Below are 19,323 nucleotides of genomic sequence, written 5' to 3'. Positions count from 1 at the left end.
ATGTTGTGTAAAATTACACAGCTCAAATGTGATATCGCCATGAATTGATATGCAATATTAAATCTTGGCAACACTGACCAGATTTGTTTTCGCACCATCCGCACGCGACGGCACCGACGCACCATTTTTGTTTGAATTTTTCCGTCTTTGTGTTCAGGTCAAGAGCAGTAAGTTGTTTTATTTAATAAAATCTCTTTTTATTAATTTAATTATTGTTCAAATATTTGCAGATTCATCAAATACTACACCGGAAAACCTATTAACAGGCGAGATTGCCGGTTCTGCGATCAGGAACCGGGTTTATCCGCAGTTTTCATTTGCGTTTCGCTGCGAGCCACTGGAAACCGGTAAGCGCTGTTTATGTTGGAGCTTTCTTCAGAAAAAAATACCGTCGGTTATTCTGTTGAATTTGCTTTGGGAATTGCGGGACCTTTGGTGTTCTAGCCATATTTTCTATAAAATCCCTAGAGTTGCAATTTTGAGTATCCTTAATGCCGATGAAAATCGTGCTAGATTTAGATGTGAATCCTGCCGGCGATTTCATTGTTAACTACTGGATTACTGATAAAAAAAATTTGATTCAATTCAGTAAAGCATTCTTGAATTTTAATGGAAATTTTTTGATCATAATCCTGTTAAACTTTTAAGGAGAATGTCAACTTCTGATTGTTTACTATGTTATGAAGGATTTCCTCCGGAATTTCACGGATAAAGCTTTCATCTCTTGGGAATATTAAACACTAGAATAGTTGAGTGATTTTCGTCGGAAATAATCACAAATTCACTCGATAAAAAGTGTATCGTACCTAGTTTGAATAATAAGATTCTTTTCATTTCATTCAATACCTTAATATTTGCAGATTTCTGATTTGCCGTCGGCAAAACTAGGCAAGCGAAGTCCAGGACCGGGTCAACCATCCAATTTTGAACTCCGCCAAAATACGGTAAGCGACTTATTTATGTTTTATGAAATTTATCTCAAAGAGCTTCCTTTCGGTTATCTAAACCAGAAATTTCCTTTGAGACGGTGTTTGAGAGTTTCGTTATCATGACTGTAGCTTTCAATTAAAATTCCAAAGCTATTTTTCTTTGGATGGGTATTCAACTGAATATTCGAAGAAAATCCTTGCGAATCTTGCCAGGAATCCTTTCCGTATTTGGAGTTCTGACGACACCGTAAAGTAGCTATTGTGATTCCAGTTGAAAATCGAAGTCGCGAAAACCGATTTTATTCGCGTTAAACTTATAGCGCATCATTGCGCAACTGGTGCACATTGTTCGCAACCAGATGTGCAGTAATGAAACTTGCGACTAATAGGAGAAAAATTGTCGTGAATTTAAAAAAATCGGTTTTGAGCTGCACATATAATACCTATATTGCAATAAGCATGTGGCAATGCAGAACTCCGTCCACGCTATTAAAAATGAATGGTATGAGCTTAACTAAGCACGTTGTTTGCTTATTGGAAGTAGGTTACATAACGGTAATCCTTTCAAGCCTTCAAAACCTAAATCAATTCCCAATTCCAGGAAGATTCCCATCGAAAGATTACTTTTATTTGTCGAATACCCACTCAGGATTAAAAACACTAAACACAGGTTTAAATCCACATATGAAAATTAATCAAGGTATTATTGAGATTCATTTTGGGAAAGGAATCTTTTGCGAAGCGAATTCTTTCGGAATTCCGAAGGAAATCGTTTAGCAATTCCGAAGGGACGCATTTAGCAATTCCGAAGGGAATAGTTATGCGATTCTGGGCAAAATCGGTTTGCGACTCCGAAGAGAATTGTTTTGCCTTTGGATTCATTATGGGATTCTGAAAAGAATTTTTCCCGAAGGAAATTCTTTTAAAATTCCGATGTGAATCGATTAGCAATTCGGACGAGGAAAGTTTTGTGATTTCAAAGGGAATCGTTTTGCGATTCCGCTGAGAATAATTTTGTGATTCCGGACAGTTGTGCGATTAAGAGATCTGAGACCAAGGGAATTGTTTTGATTTTGGATTCGTTTTGGGATTCCGAAAAGAATTCTATGTAGTCTTCTGAGACCACAAAAGGATTTGTTTTGCTTTTGGATTCGTTTTGGAATTCCGAAGGGAATCGATTAGCAATGCCGAAGGGAATAGTTTTGCGCTGTTTTGCGATTTCAAATATAATCGTTTTGCGATTCCGAACAGGATCATTAACTACATTTTTTAGCTTTTATTATAACATATTTCTACAATTCGAAGGAGATTTTAAAAGACATTTTTTTGAGATTCCGAAGAGAATTTGAATAGTTTTGCGATACCAAAAGGAGTATGTAGTCTAGCCAGTGACGTAGCCTGAAAATTTGTCGGGGGCGTGGTTTGGTTTTTTTTTTAAATTTGAGAGGGTTTGAAAAAAAATAATTCGAACAGGGTCTTTCTACACTCAAACCAAACTGCTGATATACTCTATGTGCACAAAGCGCATAGATTATAAGATAGAGCAAGATTTTTCATTCTATGTGCGTCTAATAAAACATATGAATTGTATTTATAAAATATATTATGCATAAAATAGTTTTGAAGTGTACCAAAATAAAAAACATGAGCACCCCTAAGAATTTCGAGTGTCACAAAACAAACAGTTTTAGGCGCGAACGATACAGCCGTGAAGAATATTAATGTACTTCTATAAAATTGGAATAGCGGAATACTATCATACTATATGGTAAAACTACTAGAGGTATTTAATTCTACTGTGTCTTGTTATTATTTACATCTCTTATTCAACTTTCCGTAATTGCATTCCAGGCAGAATCACAGCACCGGCTTCGGAATACACTCATCAAGCTCATAGGAAAATTCGGCGGAACCTTACGATAGTCTGATAGACTGGTACATTGGCATTGGAGGAATCTATCATTCTTTCCACCGTATCCACCAGCAGGATAGATACTATATCGAGTCGTGAAACCTTCACGATTGGTTTCTTGTGAAGCACTGAGAGGACTATCGTACGGATCATCCATGCCGTCGAGGAGGGACATTGAAAAAATCAAGATAATTTTAATGAAATAATATGAATAAAATAACACTATCCAAATGTCTATTGTCAGCATGATTGAGTAATTCATTTGCTTTTCATATTAATTCCATCATCCCGTTATCTGTTCCTAATCCGAATAAAGCAAGGCCATTACAGTTTTATTTCCATTACTCTCATAAATATTATCCATTTGAGCTTCTTCATATAAGCCAAAAAGCTGCACATAGAATTCATCTTGACGGTATCGACAATATTTCAATACCGTTGCACATACTTTTCATGTATGAAAGTAACTGGTCATATTCTAAGTGCAGGGCATATACATGTAATGTGCGTTTTTATTTGAGTGTACAATTCCTGTATTATATTTCTATAATAATGTTTCTGTTCGAAGGGAAACTGTATTATATTTCTACAATTCGCAGACAATCCTTTTGAGATTCCAAAGAGAATCCTTTTGGGGGTTCTGAATGAAATCCTTTTGGCTCCGAATTAAATGTATTTGAGGAGAACAGAGTTGCTTTGCTCATGGAGGAATTCCAGAAGGAACTCCTGGAGGAATTCCACGAGAAACTCCTGGAGAAATTTCAGGAGGATTTCCTGGAGGAATTTCAGGAGAAACTCATGAAGGTATTCCACGAGGAACTCATGTAGGAATTCCAGGAGGAACTCCTGGATGAATTCCAGGAGGAACTTCTGCGGTAATTCCAGGAGGAACTCCTGGGGGAATTCCAGGAGGAACTCCTGGGGGAATTCCAGGAGGAACTCCCGGGGGAATTCCAGGAGGAACTCCTTGGGGAGTTCCAGGAGGAACTCCTGGAGGAATTCCATGGGGAACTTCTGGAGGAATTCCATGGGGAACTCCTAAAGGAATTCCATGGGGAAGTCCTAAAGGAATTCCAGGAGGAACTAATGGAGATATTCCAGGAGGAACTCATGGAGATATTCCAGGAGGAACTCATGGAATTCCAGGAGGAACTTAAAAAGGAATTCCAGGAGGAACTCATGGAGGTATTCCAGGAGGAACTCATAGAGGTATTCCAGGAGGAACTCCTGGAGGATATCCAGGAGGAACTCCTGGAGAAATTCCAGGAGTAACTCTGGAGGAATTCCAGGAGGAACTCCTGGGGGAATTCCAGGAGGAACTCCTGCGGGAATTCCAGGAGGAACTCCTGGGGGAATTCCAGGAGGAATTCTAGGAGGAACTCCTAGAGGAATTCCAGGAGGAATTCACTGGGGAAATCATGGAGGAAATCCAGGAGGAACTTATAAGGGAATTCAGGAGGAAGTCCTGGAGGAATTCCAGGAGGACCTCATGGGAGAATTCCAAGAGGAACATATAAAGGAATTTCAGGAGGAACTCTTGGAGGAATTCAAGAAAGAACTCATGGAGGAATTCCAGGAGAAACTTGAAAAGGAATTCCAGGAGGAACTCAAAAAGGAATTCCAGGAGGAACTCATGGAATTCCCCCAGGAGTTCCTCCTGGAATTCCCCCAGGAGTTCCTCCTGGAATTCCCCCAGGAGTTCCTCCTGGAATTCCCCCAGGAGCTCCTCCTGGAATTTCCCCAGGAGCTCCTCCTGGAATTCCTCCAGGAGTTCCTCCTGGAATTCCCCCAGGAGTTCCTGGAATTCCTCCAGGAGTTCCTCCTGGAATTCCTCCATGAGTTCCTCCTGGAATTCCTCCAGGAGTTCCTCCTAGAATTCCTCCAGGAGTTCCTCCTAGAATTCCTCCAGGAGTTCCTCTTGGAATTCCTCCTGGAATTCCTCCAGGAGTTCCTCCTGGAATTCCTCCAGGAGTTCCTCCTGGAATTCCTCCAGGAGTTCCTCCTGGAATTCCTCCAGCAGTTCCTCCTGGAATTCCTCCAGGAGTTCCTCCTGGAATTCCTCCAGGAGTTCCTCCTGGAATTCCTCCAGGAGTTCCTCCTGGAATTCCTCCAGGAGCTCCTCCTGGAATTCCTCCAGGAGCTCCTCCTGGAATTCCTCCAGGAGTTCCTCCTGGAATTCCTCCAGGAGTTCCTCCTGGAATTCCTCCAGGAGTTCCTCCTGGAATTCCTCCAGGAGTTCCTCCTGGAATTCCTCCAGGAGTTCCTCCTGGAATTCCTCCAGGAGTTCCTCCTGGAATTCCTCCAGGAGTTCCTCCTGGAATTCCTCCAGAAGTTCCTCCTGGAATTCCTCCAGAAGTTCCTCCTGGAATTCCTCCAGAAGTTCCTCCTGGAATTCCTCCAGAAGTTCCTCCTGGAATTCCTCCAGAAGTTCCTCCTGGAATTCCTCCAAGAGTTCCTCCTGGAATTCCTCCAAGAGTTCCTCCTGGAATTCCTCCAAGAGTTCCTCCTGGAATTCCTCCAAGAGTTCCTCCATTAGAGAGAGGAGTTCCTCCTTGAATTCCTCCAGCAGTTCCTCCTGGAATTCCGCCAGGAGTTCCTCCTAGAATTCCTTCAGGAGTTCCTCTTGGAATTCCTCCAGGAGCTCCTCCTGGAATTCCTCCAGGAGCTCCTCCTGGAATTCCTCCAGGAGTTCCTCCTGGAATTCCTCCAGGAGTTCCTCCTGGAATTCTTCCAGCAGTTCCTCCTGGAATTCTTCCAGCAGTTCCTCATGGAATTCCTCCTGGAATTCCTCCAAGAGTTCCTCCTGGAATTCCTCCAGGAGTTCCTCCTGGAATTCCTCCAGGAGTTCCTCCTGGAATTCCTCCAGGAGTTCCTCCTGGAATTCCTCCAGGAGTTCCTCCTGGAATTCCTCCAGAAGTTCCTCCTGGAATTCCTCCAGAAGTTCCTCCTGGAATTCCTCCAGAAGTTCCTCCTAGAAGTTCCTCCTGGAATTCCTCCAGAAGTTCCTCCTGGAATTCCTCCAGAAGTTCCTCCTGGAATTCCTCCAGAAGTTCCTCCTGGAATTCCTCCAGAAGTTCCTCCTGGAATTCCTCCAAGAGTTCCTCCTGGAATTCCTCCAAGAGTTCCTCCTGGAATTCCTCCAAGAGTTCCTCCTGGAATTCCTCCAAGAGTTCCTCCTGGAATTCCTCCAGAAGTTCCTAGTGAAATTCCTCCAGGAATTCCTCCTGCAATTCCTTCTGGAATTCCTCCTGGAATTCCTCCTGGAATTCCTCCAGGAGTTCCTCCTGAAATTCCTCCAGGAGTTCCTCCTGGAATTCCTCCAGGTGTTCCTCCTGGAATTCCTCCAGGAGTTCTTCTTGGAATTCCTCCAGAGTTACTCCTGGAATTTCTCCAGGAATTCCTCCTGCAATTCCTCCAGCAGTTCTTCCTGAAATTCCTCCAGGAGTTCCTCCTGGAATTCCTTTCTGAGTTCCTCCTGGAATTCCTTTTTAAGTTCCTCCTGGAATTCCTCCATGAGTTCCTTCTGGAATATCTCTATGAGTTCCTCCAGGAATTCTTCCATTAGTTCCTCCTGGAATTCTTCCAGAGTTCCTTCTGGAATTCCTCCAGGAGTTCCTCCTGGAATTCCTCCAGGAGTTCCTCTTGGAATCTCTCCAAGAGTTCATTCTGGAATTCCTTTATAAGTTCCTCCTGGAATTCTTCCATAAGGTCCGTCTGGAATTCCTCCAGGAGTTCCTCCTGGAATTCCTCCATGATTTCCCCATGGAATTGCTCCAGGAATTCCTCTAGGAGTTCCTCCTAGAATTCCTCCTGGAATTCCCCCAGGAGTTCCTTCTGGAATTCCCCCAGGAGTTCCTCCTGGAATTCCTCTTGGAATTCCTCCTGGAATTCCTCCTGGAGTTCCTCCTGGAATTCCTCCAGGAGTTCCTCTTGGAATTCCTCCAGAGTTACTCCTGGAATTTCTCCAGGAGTTCCTCCTGGATTTCCTCAAGGAGTTCCTCCTGGAATACCTCTATGAGTTCCTCCTGGAATACCTCTATGAGTTCCTCCTGGAATACCTCCATGAGTTCCTCCTGGATTTTTTTTTGAATTCGAATTTTGAACTCAAAAAGGAATTCCAGGAGGAACTCATGGAGTTATTCCAGGAGTAACTCTGGAGGAATTCTAAGAGGAACTCCTGGAGGAATTCCAGGAGGAACTCCTGGGGGAATTCCAGGAGGAACTCCTGGAGGAATTCCAGGAGGAATTCTAGGAGGAACTCCTAGAGGAATTCCAGGAGGAATTCTATGGGGAAATCATGGAGGAATTCCAGGAGGAATTTATAAGGGAATTCCAGGAGGAACTCCTGGAGCAATTCCAGGAGGACCTCATGGAGGAATTCCAGGAGGAACTTATAAAGGAATTCCAGGAGGAACTGCTGGAGGAATTCCAAGAGGAACTCCTGGAGGAATTCCAGGAGGAACTCCTGGAGGAATTCCAGGAGGAACTCCTGGAGGAATTCCAGGAGGAACTCCTGGAGGAATTCCAAGAGGAACTCCTGGAGGAATTGCAGGAGGAACTCCTGGAGGAATTCCAGGAGGAATTCCGGGAGGAACTCCTGGAGAAGTCCAGGAGGAACTCCTGGAGAAATTCCAGGAGGAACTCCTGGAGAAATTCCAGGAGGAACTCCTGAAGGAATTCCAGGAGGAACTCCTGAAGGAACTCCTGGAGGAATTCCAGGAGGAATTTCAGGAGGAACTCCTGGAGGAATTCCAGGAGGAACTCCTGTAGGAATTCCAGGAGGAACTTCAGGAGGAATTCCAGGATGAACTCCTGGAGGAATTCTCGGAGGAACTCCTGGAGGAATTCCCGGAGGAACTCCTGGAGAAATTCCAGGAGGAACTCCTGAAGGAATTCCAGGAGGAACTTCTGGAGGAATTCCAGGAGGAACTCCTGGAGAAATTCCAGGAGGAACTCCTGGAGGAATTCCAGGAGGAATTCTAGGAGGAACTCCTGGAGGAATTCCAGGAGGAACTCCTGGAGGAATTCCAGGAGGAACTCCTGGAGGAATTCCAGGAGGAACTCCTGGAGGAATTCCAGGAGGAACTCTTGGAGGAATTCCAGGAGGAACTCCTGAAGGAATTCCAAGAGGAACTCCTGGAGGAATTCCAGGAGGAGTTCTAGGAGGAACTCCTGGAGGAATTCCAGGAGGAACTCTTGGAGGAATTCCAGGAGGAATTCCAGGAGGAATTCCAGGAGGAATTCCAGGAGGAATTCCAGGAGGAATTCCAGGAGGAATTCCAGGAGGAATTCCAGGAGGAATTCCAGGAGGAATTCCCGGAGGAATTCCAGGAGGAACTCATGGAGGACTTCCAGGAGGAACTCCTGGAGGAACTCCAGGAGGAATTCCAGGAGGAACTCCTGGAGGAATTCCAGGAGGAACTCCTGGAGGAATTCCAGGAGGAACTCCTGGAGGAATTCCAGGAGGAACTCCTGGAGGAATTCCAGGAGGAACTTCTGGAGGAATTCCAGGAGGAACTTCTGGAGGAATTCCAGGAGGAACTCCTGGAGGAATTCCAGGAGGAACTCCTGGAGGAATTCCAGGAGGAACTCCTGGATGAGATCAAGGAGGAACTCCTGGATGAGATCAAGGAGGAACTCCTGGATGAGATCAAGGAGGGACTAATGGAGGAGTTCCAGGAGGGACTCCTGGAGGAGATCAAGGAGGAACTCCTGGAGGAATTCCAGAAGCAACTCCTGGAGGAACTTCTGGAGAAACTCTTGGAGAAATACCAGGAGTAACTCCTCGAGGAATTGCAGGAGGAACTCCTGGAGGATGGAAATTTTTGAGGCATTCTGAAGGGAATCCTTAAGGCATTCCGTTCTGAAGGGAGTTCTTGAGGCATTCAGAAGGTTATCCTGGGAGCATCTCGAAGAGAATCATTAGGGAATTCCGAAGGGAATCCTTGGGGCATTCTGAAGGTAATTTTTCCTGATGTTTCTGAATTAATTTTCTCTGTGATTCTAATGAGTACCACTTAAAAGACCATAGATTTCGAAGATAATTCTTCTGGGATTCTTATGAAAATCGAATGAGGAGTTCTAAGGAAGTTCTCAAGACATTCCGAATAGAACCTATTAGGAATTATGAAGGGAATAAATTGGGGATTCCAATGGGAAACCTGGAGTTTTGAGAAGAATCACTTTAAGCTTTCAATGAGAATATACAAATACGCAAAGGAAATTGTTGAGGAAGTCCCAGGAGAATTCTCCCGAGATTTCGATCTAAATGTTTCTGGAATTTTAGAAAGAACCCTTTTGGCGAAAATTGTTCGGTAAATTCGATGGACGTTCTGCTGGGATTCTGATGCGATTTCTTTATATTTTCTGCGAAACCCAAAATGAACTTCACCGGAATCTATGAAGTATTTTCTCTGAATTCTAGAAGGATTTTGTTTTTCTTAAATAATATTTCCATCCTGAGTGATATTTTTTAAAGAAATCTGTCGATGTTTATCGTAGAAATATTTGCATCAAGTAACCGAAATTTTTTACTCCGGTATGTCAGAAGGATTCCGCAAAGAATTTCAATAAGAATTTAATTCTAGAATTGAAAAAAAAAACACCATAATAAAATTTAAAAAGCAGGTTTCCCATCGGAATTCCAGAAGTATTCCCATCAGGATCCCCAGATGGATTCCCATCGGAAAACCAAATGGATTTCTATCAAAATCTCTGAAGCGTTCTTTACCGAAGGATTTACCTTAAAATTTCAAAAGGATTCTACTTGGAATCCCACAAGGGTTACCTTCAAAATTCCAGGAAGATTCCAATCGGCATTCTAAAAATATACTCTTAGAACCCCACCGTTCCAAGGTTCGTAAGGTTATTAGCGGAATCTTACTGGAAATTTGATTAAAATACTCCTGGGCAACACTCTTTTCATGGTATAAGACATTATTAGAACCTATTAGCACAGACAAGCAGACATAACACTCGTAAAATTTCCATCGTTCACTGATTTACTGGTCAATTCAAATGATCATTAGTTGGCCAATCGTGCAGAGTGCAGACAGATTCTGGAGGAGAAGGACGCAGCGCGGGCGGTCGCGCTGCAGCAAGGTACCCGGCAGAACGTGGAACGTTATAGACGGAAGCGGAGACAACAGACCCGCCTTTTCAGGAGAAGAAACGCCGCCTGGAAGAAGCGGAGTGCGAGGAGATGGAACAGCTGTGCCGTTCTCAAGATACACGCAAGTTCTATCAGAAGCTCAACGCATCCCGCAAAGGCTTCGTGCCGCGAGCCGAAATGTGCCGGGATAAGGATGGGAGCATCTTGACGGACGAACGTGTGGTGATCGAAAGGTGGAAGCAGCACTACGAGGAACATCTGAATGGCGCTGAGAGTACAGGCAATGAAAGTCAAGGCAGCGGAGGAGATGACTACGTCAGTTCAGCGGACGATGGAAGCCAACCAGCTCCCACCTTGAGGGAAGTTAAGGATGCCATTCAACAGCTAAAGACCAATAAAGCAGCTGGTAAGGATGGTATCGGAGCTGAGCTCATCAAGATGGGCCCGGAAAAGCTGGCCACTTGCCTGCACAAACTGATAGTCAGAATCTGGGAAAACGAACAGCTACCGGAGGAATGGAAGGAAGGGGTTATATGCCCCATCTACAAGAAAGGCGACAAACTGGAGTGTGAGAACTTTCGAGCGATCACCATCCTTAATGCCGCCTACAAAGTGATATCCCAGATCATCTTCCGTCGTCTGTCACCATTAGTGAACGAGTTCGTGGGAAGTTATCAAGCCGGCTTCGTTGACGGCCGCTCGACAACGGACCAGATCTTTACTGTACGGCAAATCCTTCAAAAATGCCGTGAATACCAGGTCCCAACGCACCATCTGTTCGTTGATTTCAAGGCGGCATACGACAGTATAGACCGCGTAGAGCTATGGAAAATTATGGACGAGAACAGCTTCCTGGAAAGCTTACCAGACTGATCAAAGCAACGGTGGATGGTGTGCAAAACTGTGTGAAGATCTCGGGCGAACACTCCAGTTCGTTCGAATCGCACCGGGGACTAAGACAAGGTGATGGACTTTCGTGCCTGTTGTTCAACATTGCGCTAGAAGGTGTCATGCGGAGAGCCGGGTGTAACAACCGGGGTACGATTTTCAACAGATCCAGTCAATTTATTTGCTTCGCGGATGACATGGACATTGTCGGCCGAACATTTGCAAAGGTGGCAGAACTGTACACCCGCCTGAAACGTGAAGCAACAAAAAGTTGGACTGGTGGTGAATGCGTCAAAGACAAAGTACATGCTTGTGGGTGGAACCGAGCGCGACAGGGTCCGCCTGGGAAGCAGTGTTACGATAGACGGGGATACCTTCGAGGTGGTCGAGGAATTCGTCTACCTCGGATCCTTGCTAACGGCTGACAACAACGTTAGTCGTGAAATATGAAGGCGCATCATCTGTGGAAGTCGGGCCTACTACGGGCTCCAGAAGAAACTGCGGTCGAAAAGATTCGCCACCGCACCAAATGTGCCATGTACAAGACGTTAATAAGACCGGTAGTCCGCTACGGACATGAAACATGGACAATGCTCGAGGAGGACTTGCAAGCACTCAGGTATTCGAGAGACGGGTGCTTAGGACCATCTTTGGCGGTCTGCAAGAAGACGGTATGTGGTGGCGAAGAATGAACCATGAGCTCGACCAGCTCTACGGCGAACCCAGTATCCAGAAGGTAGCTAAAGCCGGAAGGGTACGATGGGCAGGGCATGTTGCAAGAATGCCGGACAGCAACCCTGCAAAGATGGTGTTCGCTTCCGATCCGGCAGGTACGAGACGACGTGGAGCGCAGCGAGCGAGATGGGCAGACCAGGTGCAGAACGACTTGGCGAGCGTGGGGCGTATTCGAGGATGGAGAGATGCGGCCTCGAACCGTGTATTGTGGCGTCAAATTGTTGATTCAGTGTTATCTGTATAGATGTAGACTAAATAAATGAATGAATGAAGTTGGTCAATCGATCACTCGTGGCGCGCGCATCGGATTTGCTCGAGTTTGACGTTTACTCACTAACGCCATCTGGTTCGTGATTTGCCCGACTAACTTAAATCAACAGATGTCGCTAGTGTTTGCACGACGATGATTTGTTCGAGTAAATGTTCAATGTGTTATGTCTGTTTGTCTGTGCTATTAGAACTACTGTGCCCTAAAAAAACAGAAAAATGGATAACAATTAATTAAAACAAGTATGTAATCTGGTGTATACGCCACTTTTTATATGTATTATGGCAAGTAATTCTAGGAATACCGCAGTTGGTTAAGATGCTTTACCAGCTAAGAATTCCTTGAAGAAAATAAAAAAAAAACCTTTATTTCATTTCTAATAAATATCATCGCTCCTCATCATCCCTACTGAACGTGTTTTCTCTTTTTCAGCGTATGAAGTCTTTCTTGATCACCGAGCTCCGTGTCGCTCGGTTCTATACTTTAAAAGGTGTATCAAGGTAATTCATCTGGAACTGACCTGCGAGTTTCACGTGAAAATCAATACACCTGTCGCCAATTCACTGGATCAGAGGTTCGTGTTCACGATGACTCGCTGTCCCTGTCATTACAGTTGATAGCTACACATGGACAGCAAATCAAACGAGCTGATAGCGGCTACTCAGAAGAACCTCAGTCTAGGCTTCCAGTCGGCGAACAATACCACCGGTCAGGGAACTTGTCTGAAAAGCTGAAATATGGAACTGATGTAGCTGTTCATGATGGTCACAGCTCTTGAAGTCAAGCATCCCAATCTGTCGAAGAGTACCATGGTGCTTCAGCTTTATGGAAATAACTCAATCTGTAGGCAATCTTGTGGAAGTCCTGTGAGAAAGGTTTTAGAAAAAAATTATGTATGTTATGATCAAATTTAAAAAATAATAAAATATCATGATTCACAAACTCAAAAGATAACATGAAATCACCAGAATAACTCAATTCACATATTCCTACTATGCATCTGGCTCATAATAGCTGGCCGCTTTACATCACATGCATCTACATCGCTTTGATTAAGTTATTTTATTTATTACGTCGATAGAAATTACATCGCTCCTTCTTATTACACAGCAAGCTGTCGAGTACATCTCGCAGTGTAATATTCAACAACCGATGGATTCGGTTGGTTGCAGCGATTTCGATGTAATATTCAACAACTTTTTTTACTGTGTAGGAGACTCATCTTTTTGTCTCAGAGATATCACGGTAGAAGTCTAGAAAATCTTTCCGAGCGGGATGTTCCGGACAGCGACAATATTTATCTAGTAACTAAAATATTGCAGTTTGCGTTGAGTTCGCCAAATGCACGAAGTTGCAGCAAACATGCAAAAGATCTTGCATACAGTGTTGCTGGCTATTTTATCTTTCAAAAAGATTATGGTTATAATCGAAGTTGTAATGATTTGTCATATTATTTAAGCAAAATACAATGAGGATTTACTTCACATTTAAGATATTGCAATAAAAAGTTATTCATTTGAAGGAAAGTATGATAAAACTAATAAATAAAGTACCAAGATTTGACATACTTCCACTGAAAAGTGAGTAAAATATTTTAGCACCACTGATCCGATGTGCACATCAAACTAAAACTAACCTGAATCCGATGAATAACACGCCTAAAACAGATACATTAGCAAGAATTTTGACAGATCGTTCCTTTGCAAGTTGCTTGCAGGTTGTCTGCTATGCTAATTTTATTTGCAAATCGCAATATCTTTTTTTAGGACCCAATTGAGATAGATCCTAAATAGCTTTTTCATTTTTCTCCGTGTAATCGTCTCGTGCAAAAAGGCCCGACAGGTCTGTGCCAAAATAGGAGAAGAAGAAAGTCTATTCGCGAAGTAGAATCAAAATTCTTCACACAACCAATGACAGTTCTTTATGGATTTTTACAAAAGAGCAACAGAGAGGATGAGATGGCGGTCATGTTTCACTCTGACAGATAGCAATAGGGTTTCCCATAGGAGGGAAGAGCAGATTTTTCTTCGAGTTCGACTTATTTGAAAATTAAAAAAATAAATAAAAACCTTGTTTGGATACAAGAGAAAAAATAACACTTTAGCTTTTGAAATAATCGAAATAAAACTTGATTCCGATATGGTTAAATCGGTGAAACGCTGTGCTGCATTATTTTGTAGGAAACCGTTTGACAAAACCGATGTATACTATCGTTTTCCGAGTTCGACCGTAAAGGATTCTTTTCGCTTGCGGATTTGGCAGCAGCGTTTGCTCGCTTCTCGGGAAGGCAAACAACGCGTCTGCTCTCGACACTTTTCCCCAGCTCAGTTCAATCTCCGAGACGGTAAGAAATCCGATCTACCTATTTGTCAACTTATGGATGATATCTTAGCGATTTTCCTGTATGCATTTTATACGGTACAGGGCTAGTGGCCGAGATGAGGCATGATGCTGTTCCGGACCAAAACATCGTCCCGAGAATCGATCCGAATGATCCGTTGGATGCGGTCTGCCGCTTGTGTTTGGAACGCATCAGAAACGATTGCCATCTGATTCATCCCGTATGGCCTTCGCCGGACGTTCCCAGCGCCGAAGACATTGAGGAGATCTTTGGCATTGTGGTGAGTTTGATTTCTATTTTGTGTCTTCGGGTTGGATCATTATGTGATAAAACTACCAAGATGGTTAATCATAATTACGATAATTTATGATTATTAAGTTGCTGTAATAATAATTATTGTAATTAATTTATTGTAATCTTTAATTAAAGAATGCTTAATTTTGCAGATTTCTAATAGCGACGCCATTCCTCGTCTAATTTGCTTAACGTGCGTAACAAAGGTAAACTACGTTATTCGGATCCGAAAACAGTACAGTAAAAATAATGCCATCTACACCGCAAAATGGGCATCTTCCCAGGATGCTGAAAAGACTGTAAAAATGGATGATCTGGAATTCAACAACGACGAATCACAAAATGATGTTGAACAACAAAGCCAACCAGGAAAATCATGCCACCAAAACGCTTTATTAATAGATTCCTTAGCGCAATACACTTCCGAGCAGACCAATACTGCGCCAGAACAGACACCGAAAATTGCTTCTATTGTTAGCTATGGCAAAAATCCCGTCTCCGCTGCCTCATCATCCAATGTAGACCCCGAAAGTGAGAAGGTTCTAAGCCAAAGCCAAACCTACGGCGAGCTCGTGTACGTCCAGCAAGGGAACAAAACCCAGCGGTTTCACATCATCAGCAGCAATCAGATCCTCAATCAGATCGGGCTTAACTGCGAACGGGAGGAGGAGGTTTGCACTACGGAGTGCAAAGTGTTGCCTTCGGACCCGGACGATGAGGTCACTGATTTGTTGTACACTGATGAGCACACCGAGGACCCACCTGATGCTAAACTAATCAAGATCGAAATTCAAGAATCGCCAGACTTTGGTAATCTTTCGGAAGACGACATTCAACCTGCTGTGGAGGAGGCCGAAGAACCAGTGCAGAAGAAACCTAGAAATGATAATCCTTTCCAGTATGATCAGTTTAAAAGTGAACCGAGTTAAACTTCTAATAGTTCGTTTAAAACATCTCCGCTGTGTAGTGTTGAACTTAATCTAGAATTAAAAAAACACGTTATAATCATTAAAAAAAACATCTCCGGTGTCAATGATAATTCGTCAGTAAATTCTAGGCAAAGAGGTACCAATAAATCACATATGTACTGAAGCTAGGATTAATAAAGCTTGAAATATTCTGTCGATACATGTAGATACATTGATAAAATAATACCACGATAATTTTTTTTATGTTGGATAGCCCCCTCGTATTATTTAATCAAACATCAAACTAAGAGCGGAAGGGGCTGAGTATTGTGTTATTTTCAACGTTTTCGGGGTCTCAGCCCTTTCCGTGATGTGTTAACGCTGGATAATATGTCTACCATAAGAAGATCAGCTAAAGGTTCTCCCACCCAACCCTGCTACGAAACAAATCTCCTCTCATGTTTCGACACCCACCTCTTTCTAACTTCGAAACCCAATCCTCTTATGCTTCGACATCCTTACATATCATGCTTCGACACCAACAAGCGAAGATCCATAAAGTACGTCACGTAAAATTTTGTGATTTTCAACACCCCCCACGCACCTTTTCCATTAAAACTCTATTTTTTGGCATGAGTCTTCACGCTGCTCGGAACTCCTCCTCCCCCTAGGAGCGTGACAGCTTAGACACCAACAAGTCTCATGCTTAGACACCAACAAGTCTCATGCTTAGACACCAACATGTCTCATGCTTAGACACCAACAAGTCTCATGCTTAGACACCAACAAGTCTCATGCTTAGACACCAACAAGTCTCATGCTTAGACACCAACAAGTCTCATGCTTAGACACCAACAAGTCTCATGCTTAGACACCAACAAGTCTCATGCTTAGACACCAACATGTCTCATGCTTAGACACCAACAAGTCTCATGCTTAGACACCAACAAGTCTCATGCTTAGACACCAACAAGTTCCATGCTTAGACACCAACAAGTCTCATGCTTAGACACCAACAAGTCTCATGCTTAGACACCAACAAGTCTCATGCTTAGACACCAACAAGTTCCATGCTTAGACACCAACAAGTCTCATGCTTAGACACCAACAAGTCTCATGCTTAGACACCAACAAGTCTCATGCTTAGACACCAACAAGTCTCATGCTTAGACACCAACAAGTCTCATGCTTAGACACCAACAAGTCTCATGCTTAGACACCAACAAGTCTCATGCTTAGACACCAACATGTCTCATGCTTAGACACCAACAAGTCTCATGCTTAGACACCAACAAATCTTATGCTTAGACACCAACAAGTCTCATGCTTAGACACCAACAAGTCTCATGCTTAGACACCAACAAGTCTCATGCTTAGACACCAACATGTCTCATGCTTAGACACCAACAAGTCTCATGCTTAGACACCAACAAATCTTATGCTTAGACACCAACAAGTCTCATGCTTAGACACCAACAAGTCTCATGCTTAGACACCAACAAGTCTCGTGCTTAGACACCAAAAAGTCTCATGCTTAGACACCAACAAGTCTCATGCTTAGACACCAACAAGTCTCATGCTTAGACACCAAAAAGTCTCATGCTTAGACACCAACAAGTCTCATGCTTAGACACCAACAAGTCTCATGCTTAGACACCAACAAGTCTCATGCTTAGACACCAACAAGTCTCATGCTTAGACACCAACAAGTCTCATGCTTAGACACCAACAAGTCTCATGCTTAGACACCAACAAGTCTCATGCTTAGACACCAACATGTCTCATGCTTAGACACCAACAAGTCTCATGCTTAGACACCAACAAGTCTCATGCTTAGACACCAACAAGTTCCATGCTTAGACACCAACAAGTCTCATGCTTAGACACCAACAAGTCTCATGCTTAGACACCAACAAGTCTCATGCTTAGACACCAACAAGTTCCATGCTTAGACACCAACAAGTCTCATGCTTAGACACCAACAAGTCTCATGCTTAGACACCAACAAGTCTCATGCTTAGACACCAACAAGTCTCATGCTTAGACACCAACAAGTCTCATGCTTAGACACCAACAAGTCTCATGCTTAGACACCAACAAGTCTCATGCTTAGACACCAACATGTCTCATGCTTAGACACCAACAAGTCTCATGCTTAGACACCAACAAATCTTATGCTTAGACACCAACAAGTCTCATGCTTAGACACCAACAAGTCTCATGCTTAGACACCAACAAGTCTCATGCTTAGACACCAACAAGTCTCATGCTTAGACACCAACAAGTCTCATGCTTAGACACCAACAAGTCTCATGCTTAGACACCAACATGTCTCATGCTTAGACACCAACAAGTCTCATGCTTAGACACCAACAAATCTTATGCTTAGACACCAACAAGTCTCATGCTTAGACACCAACAAGTCTCATGCTTAGACACCAACAAGTCTCATGCTTAGACACCAACAAGTCTCATGCTTAGACACCAACAAGTCTCATGCTTAGACACCAACATGTCTCATGCTTAGACACCAACAAGTCTCATGCTTAGACACCAACAAGTCTCATGCTTAGACACCAACATGTCTCATGCTTAGACACCAACAAGTCTCATGCTTAGACACCAACAAGTCTCATGCTTAGACACCAACATGTCTCATGCTTAGACACCAACAAGTCTCATGCTTAGACACCAACAAATCTTATGCTTAGACACCAACAAGTCTCATGCTTAGACACCAACAAGTCTCATGCTTAGACACCAACAAGTCTCATGCTTAGACACCAACAAGTCTCATGCTTAGACACCAACAAGTCTCATGCTTAGACACCAACAAGTCTCATGCTTAGACACCAACATGTCTCATGCTTAGACACCAACAAGTCTCATGCTTAGACACCAACAAGTCTCATGCTTAGACACCAACATGTCTCATGCTTAGACACCAACAAGTCTCATGCTTAGACACCAACATGTCTCATGCTTAGACACCAACATGTCTCATGCTTAGACACCAACAAGTCTCATGCTTAGACACCAACATGTCTCATGCTTAGACACCAACAAGTCTCATGCTTAGACACCAACAAGTCTCATGCTTAGACACCAACAAATCTTATGCTTAGACACCAACAAGTCTCATGCTTAGACACCAACAAGTCTCATGCTTAGACACCAACAAGTCTCATGCTTAGACACCAACAAGTCTCATGCTTAGACACCAACAAGTCTCATGCTTAGACACCAACAAGTCTCATGCTTAGACACCAACATGTCTCATGCTTAGACACCAACAAGTCTCATGCTTAGACACCAACAAGTCTCATGCTTAGACACCAACAAGTCTCATGCTTAGACACCAACAAGTCTCATGCTTAGACACCAACAAGTCTCATGCTTAGACACCAACAAGTCTCATGCTTAGACACCAACAAATCTTATGCTTAGACACCAACAAGTCTCATGCTTAGACACCAACAAGTCTCATGCTTAGACACCAACAAGTCTCATGCTTAGACACCAACAAGTCTCATGCTTAGACACCAACAAGTCTCATGCTTAGACACCAACATGTCTCATGCTTAGACACCAACAAGTCTCATGCTTAGACACCAACAAGTCTCATGCTTAGACACCAACAAGTCTCATGCTTAGACACCAACAAGTCTCATGCTTAGACACCAACAAGTCTCATGCTTAGACACCAACAAGTCTTATGCTTAGACACCAACAAGTCTCATGCTTAGACACCAACAAGTCTCATGCTTAGACACCAACAAGTCTCATGCTTAGACACCAACATGTCTCATGCTTAGACACCAACAAGTCTCATGCTTAGACACCAACATGTCTCATGCTTAGACACCAACAAGTCTCATGCTTAGACACCAACAAATCTTATGCTTAGACACCAACAAGTCTCATGCTTAGACACCAA

At 43.4% G+C, this 19,323-nt stretch overlaps 1 protein-coding gene and 1 long non-coding RNA gene across 3 annotated transcripts; both read left to right on the top strand.

Moving 5' to 3' along the window:
* Positions 1 to 85: 85 nt before the first annotated feature.
* On the top strand, positions 86 to 12,747 carry LOC134208046 (uncharacterized). Of its 2 annotated transcripts, none has more exons than XR_009978474.1 (4): positions 86 to 167; positions 231 to 347; positions 861 to 944; positions 12,276 to 12,747. It is a non-coding gene; the product is annotated as an uncharacterized LOC134208046 (long non-coding RNA). The 2 variants fall into 2 exon arrangements; XR_009978475.1 differs by lacking the exon at positions 12,276 to 12,747 and adding an exon at positions 2,781 to 3,119.
* Positions 12,748 to 13,854: 1,107 nt separating this feature from the next.
* LOC134208045 (uncharacterized) lies at positions 13,855 to 15,602 on the top strand. The gene is made up of 3 exons (XM_062684146.1): positions 13,855 to 14,187; positions 14,268 to 14,464; positions 14,631 to 15,602. Exons 1-3 carry the CDS (start codon positions 13,983 to 13,985, stop codon positions 15,405 to 15,407), a joined length of 1,179 nt encoding a protein of 392 aa, XP_062540130.1. The 5' UTR covers positions 13,855 to 13,982; the 3' UTR covers positions 15,408 to 15,602.
* Positions 15,603 to 19,323: the final 3,721 nt, after the last annotated feature.

This window comes from Armigeres subalbatus, chromosome 1 (assembly GCF_024139115.2).
Source record: "Armigeres subalbatus isolate Guangzhou_Male chromosome 1, GZ_Asu_2, whole genome shotgun sequence".
NCBI lineage: Eukaryota > Metazoa > Arthropoda > Insecta > Diptera > Culicidae > Armigeres > Armigeres subalbatus.
Note: the sequence above shows the minus strand (reverse complement) of the source record. Positions and strands in the feature narration are given on the sequence as shown.

Coding starts and splice junctions, on each gene's coding strand:
- LOC134208045 (XM_062684146.1), top strand. CDS start 13,983: ATGGTTAAATCGGTGAAACGCTGTGCTGCATTATTTTGTAGGAAACCG. Junction 14,188..14,267: donor TCAGTTCAATCTCCGAGACG/GTAAGAAATCCG, acceptor TATACGGTACAG/GGCTAGTGGCCGAGATGAGG. Junction 14,465..14,630: donor AGGAGATCTTTGGCATTGTG/GTGAGTTTGATT, acceptor TTAATTTTGCAG/ATTTCTAATAGCGACGCCAT.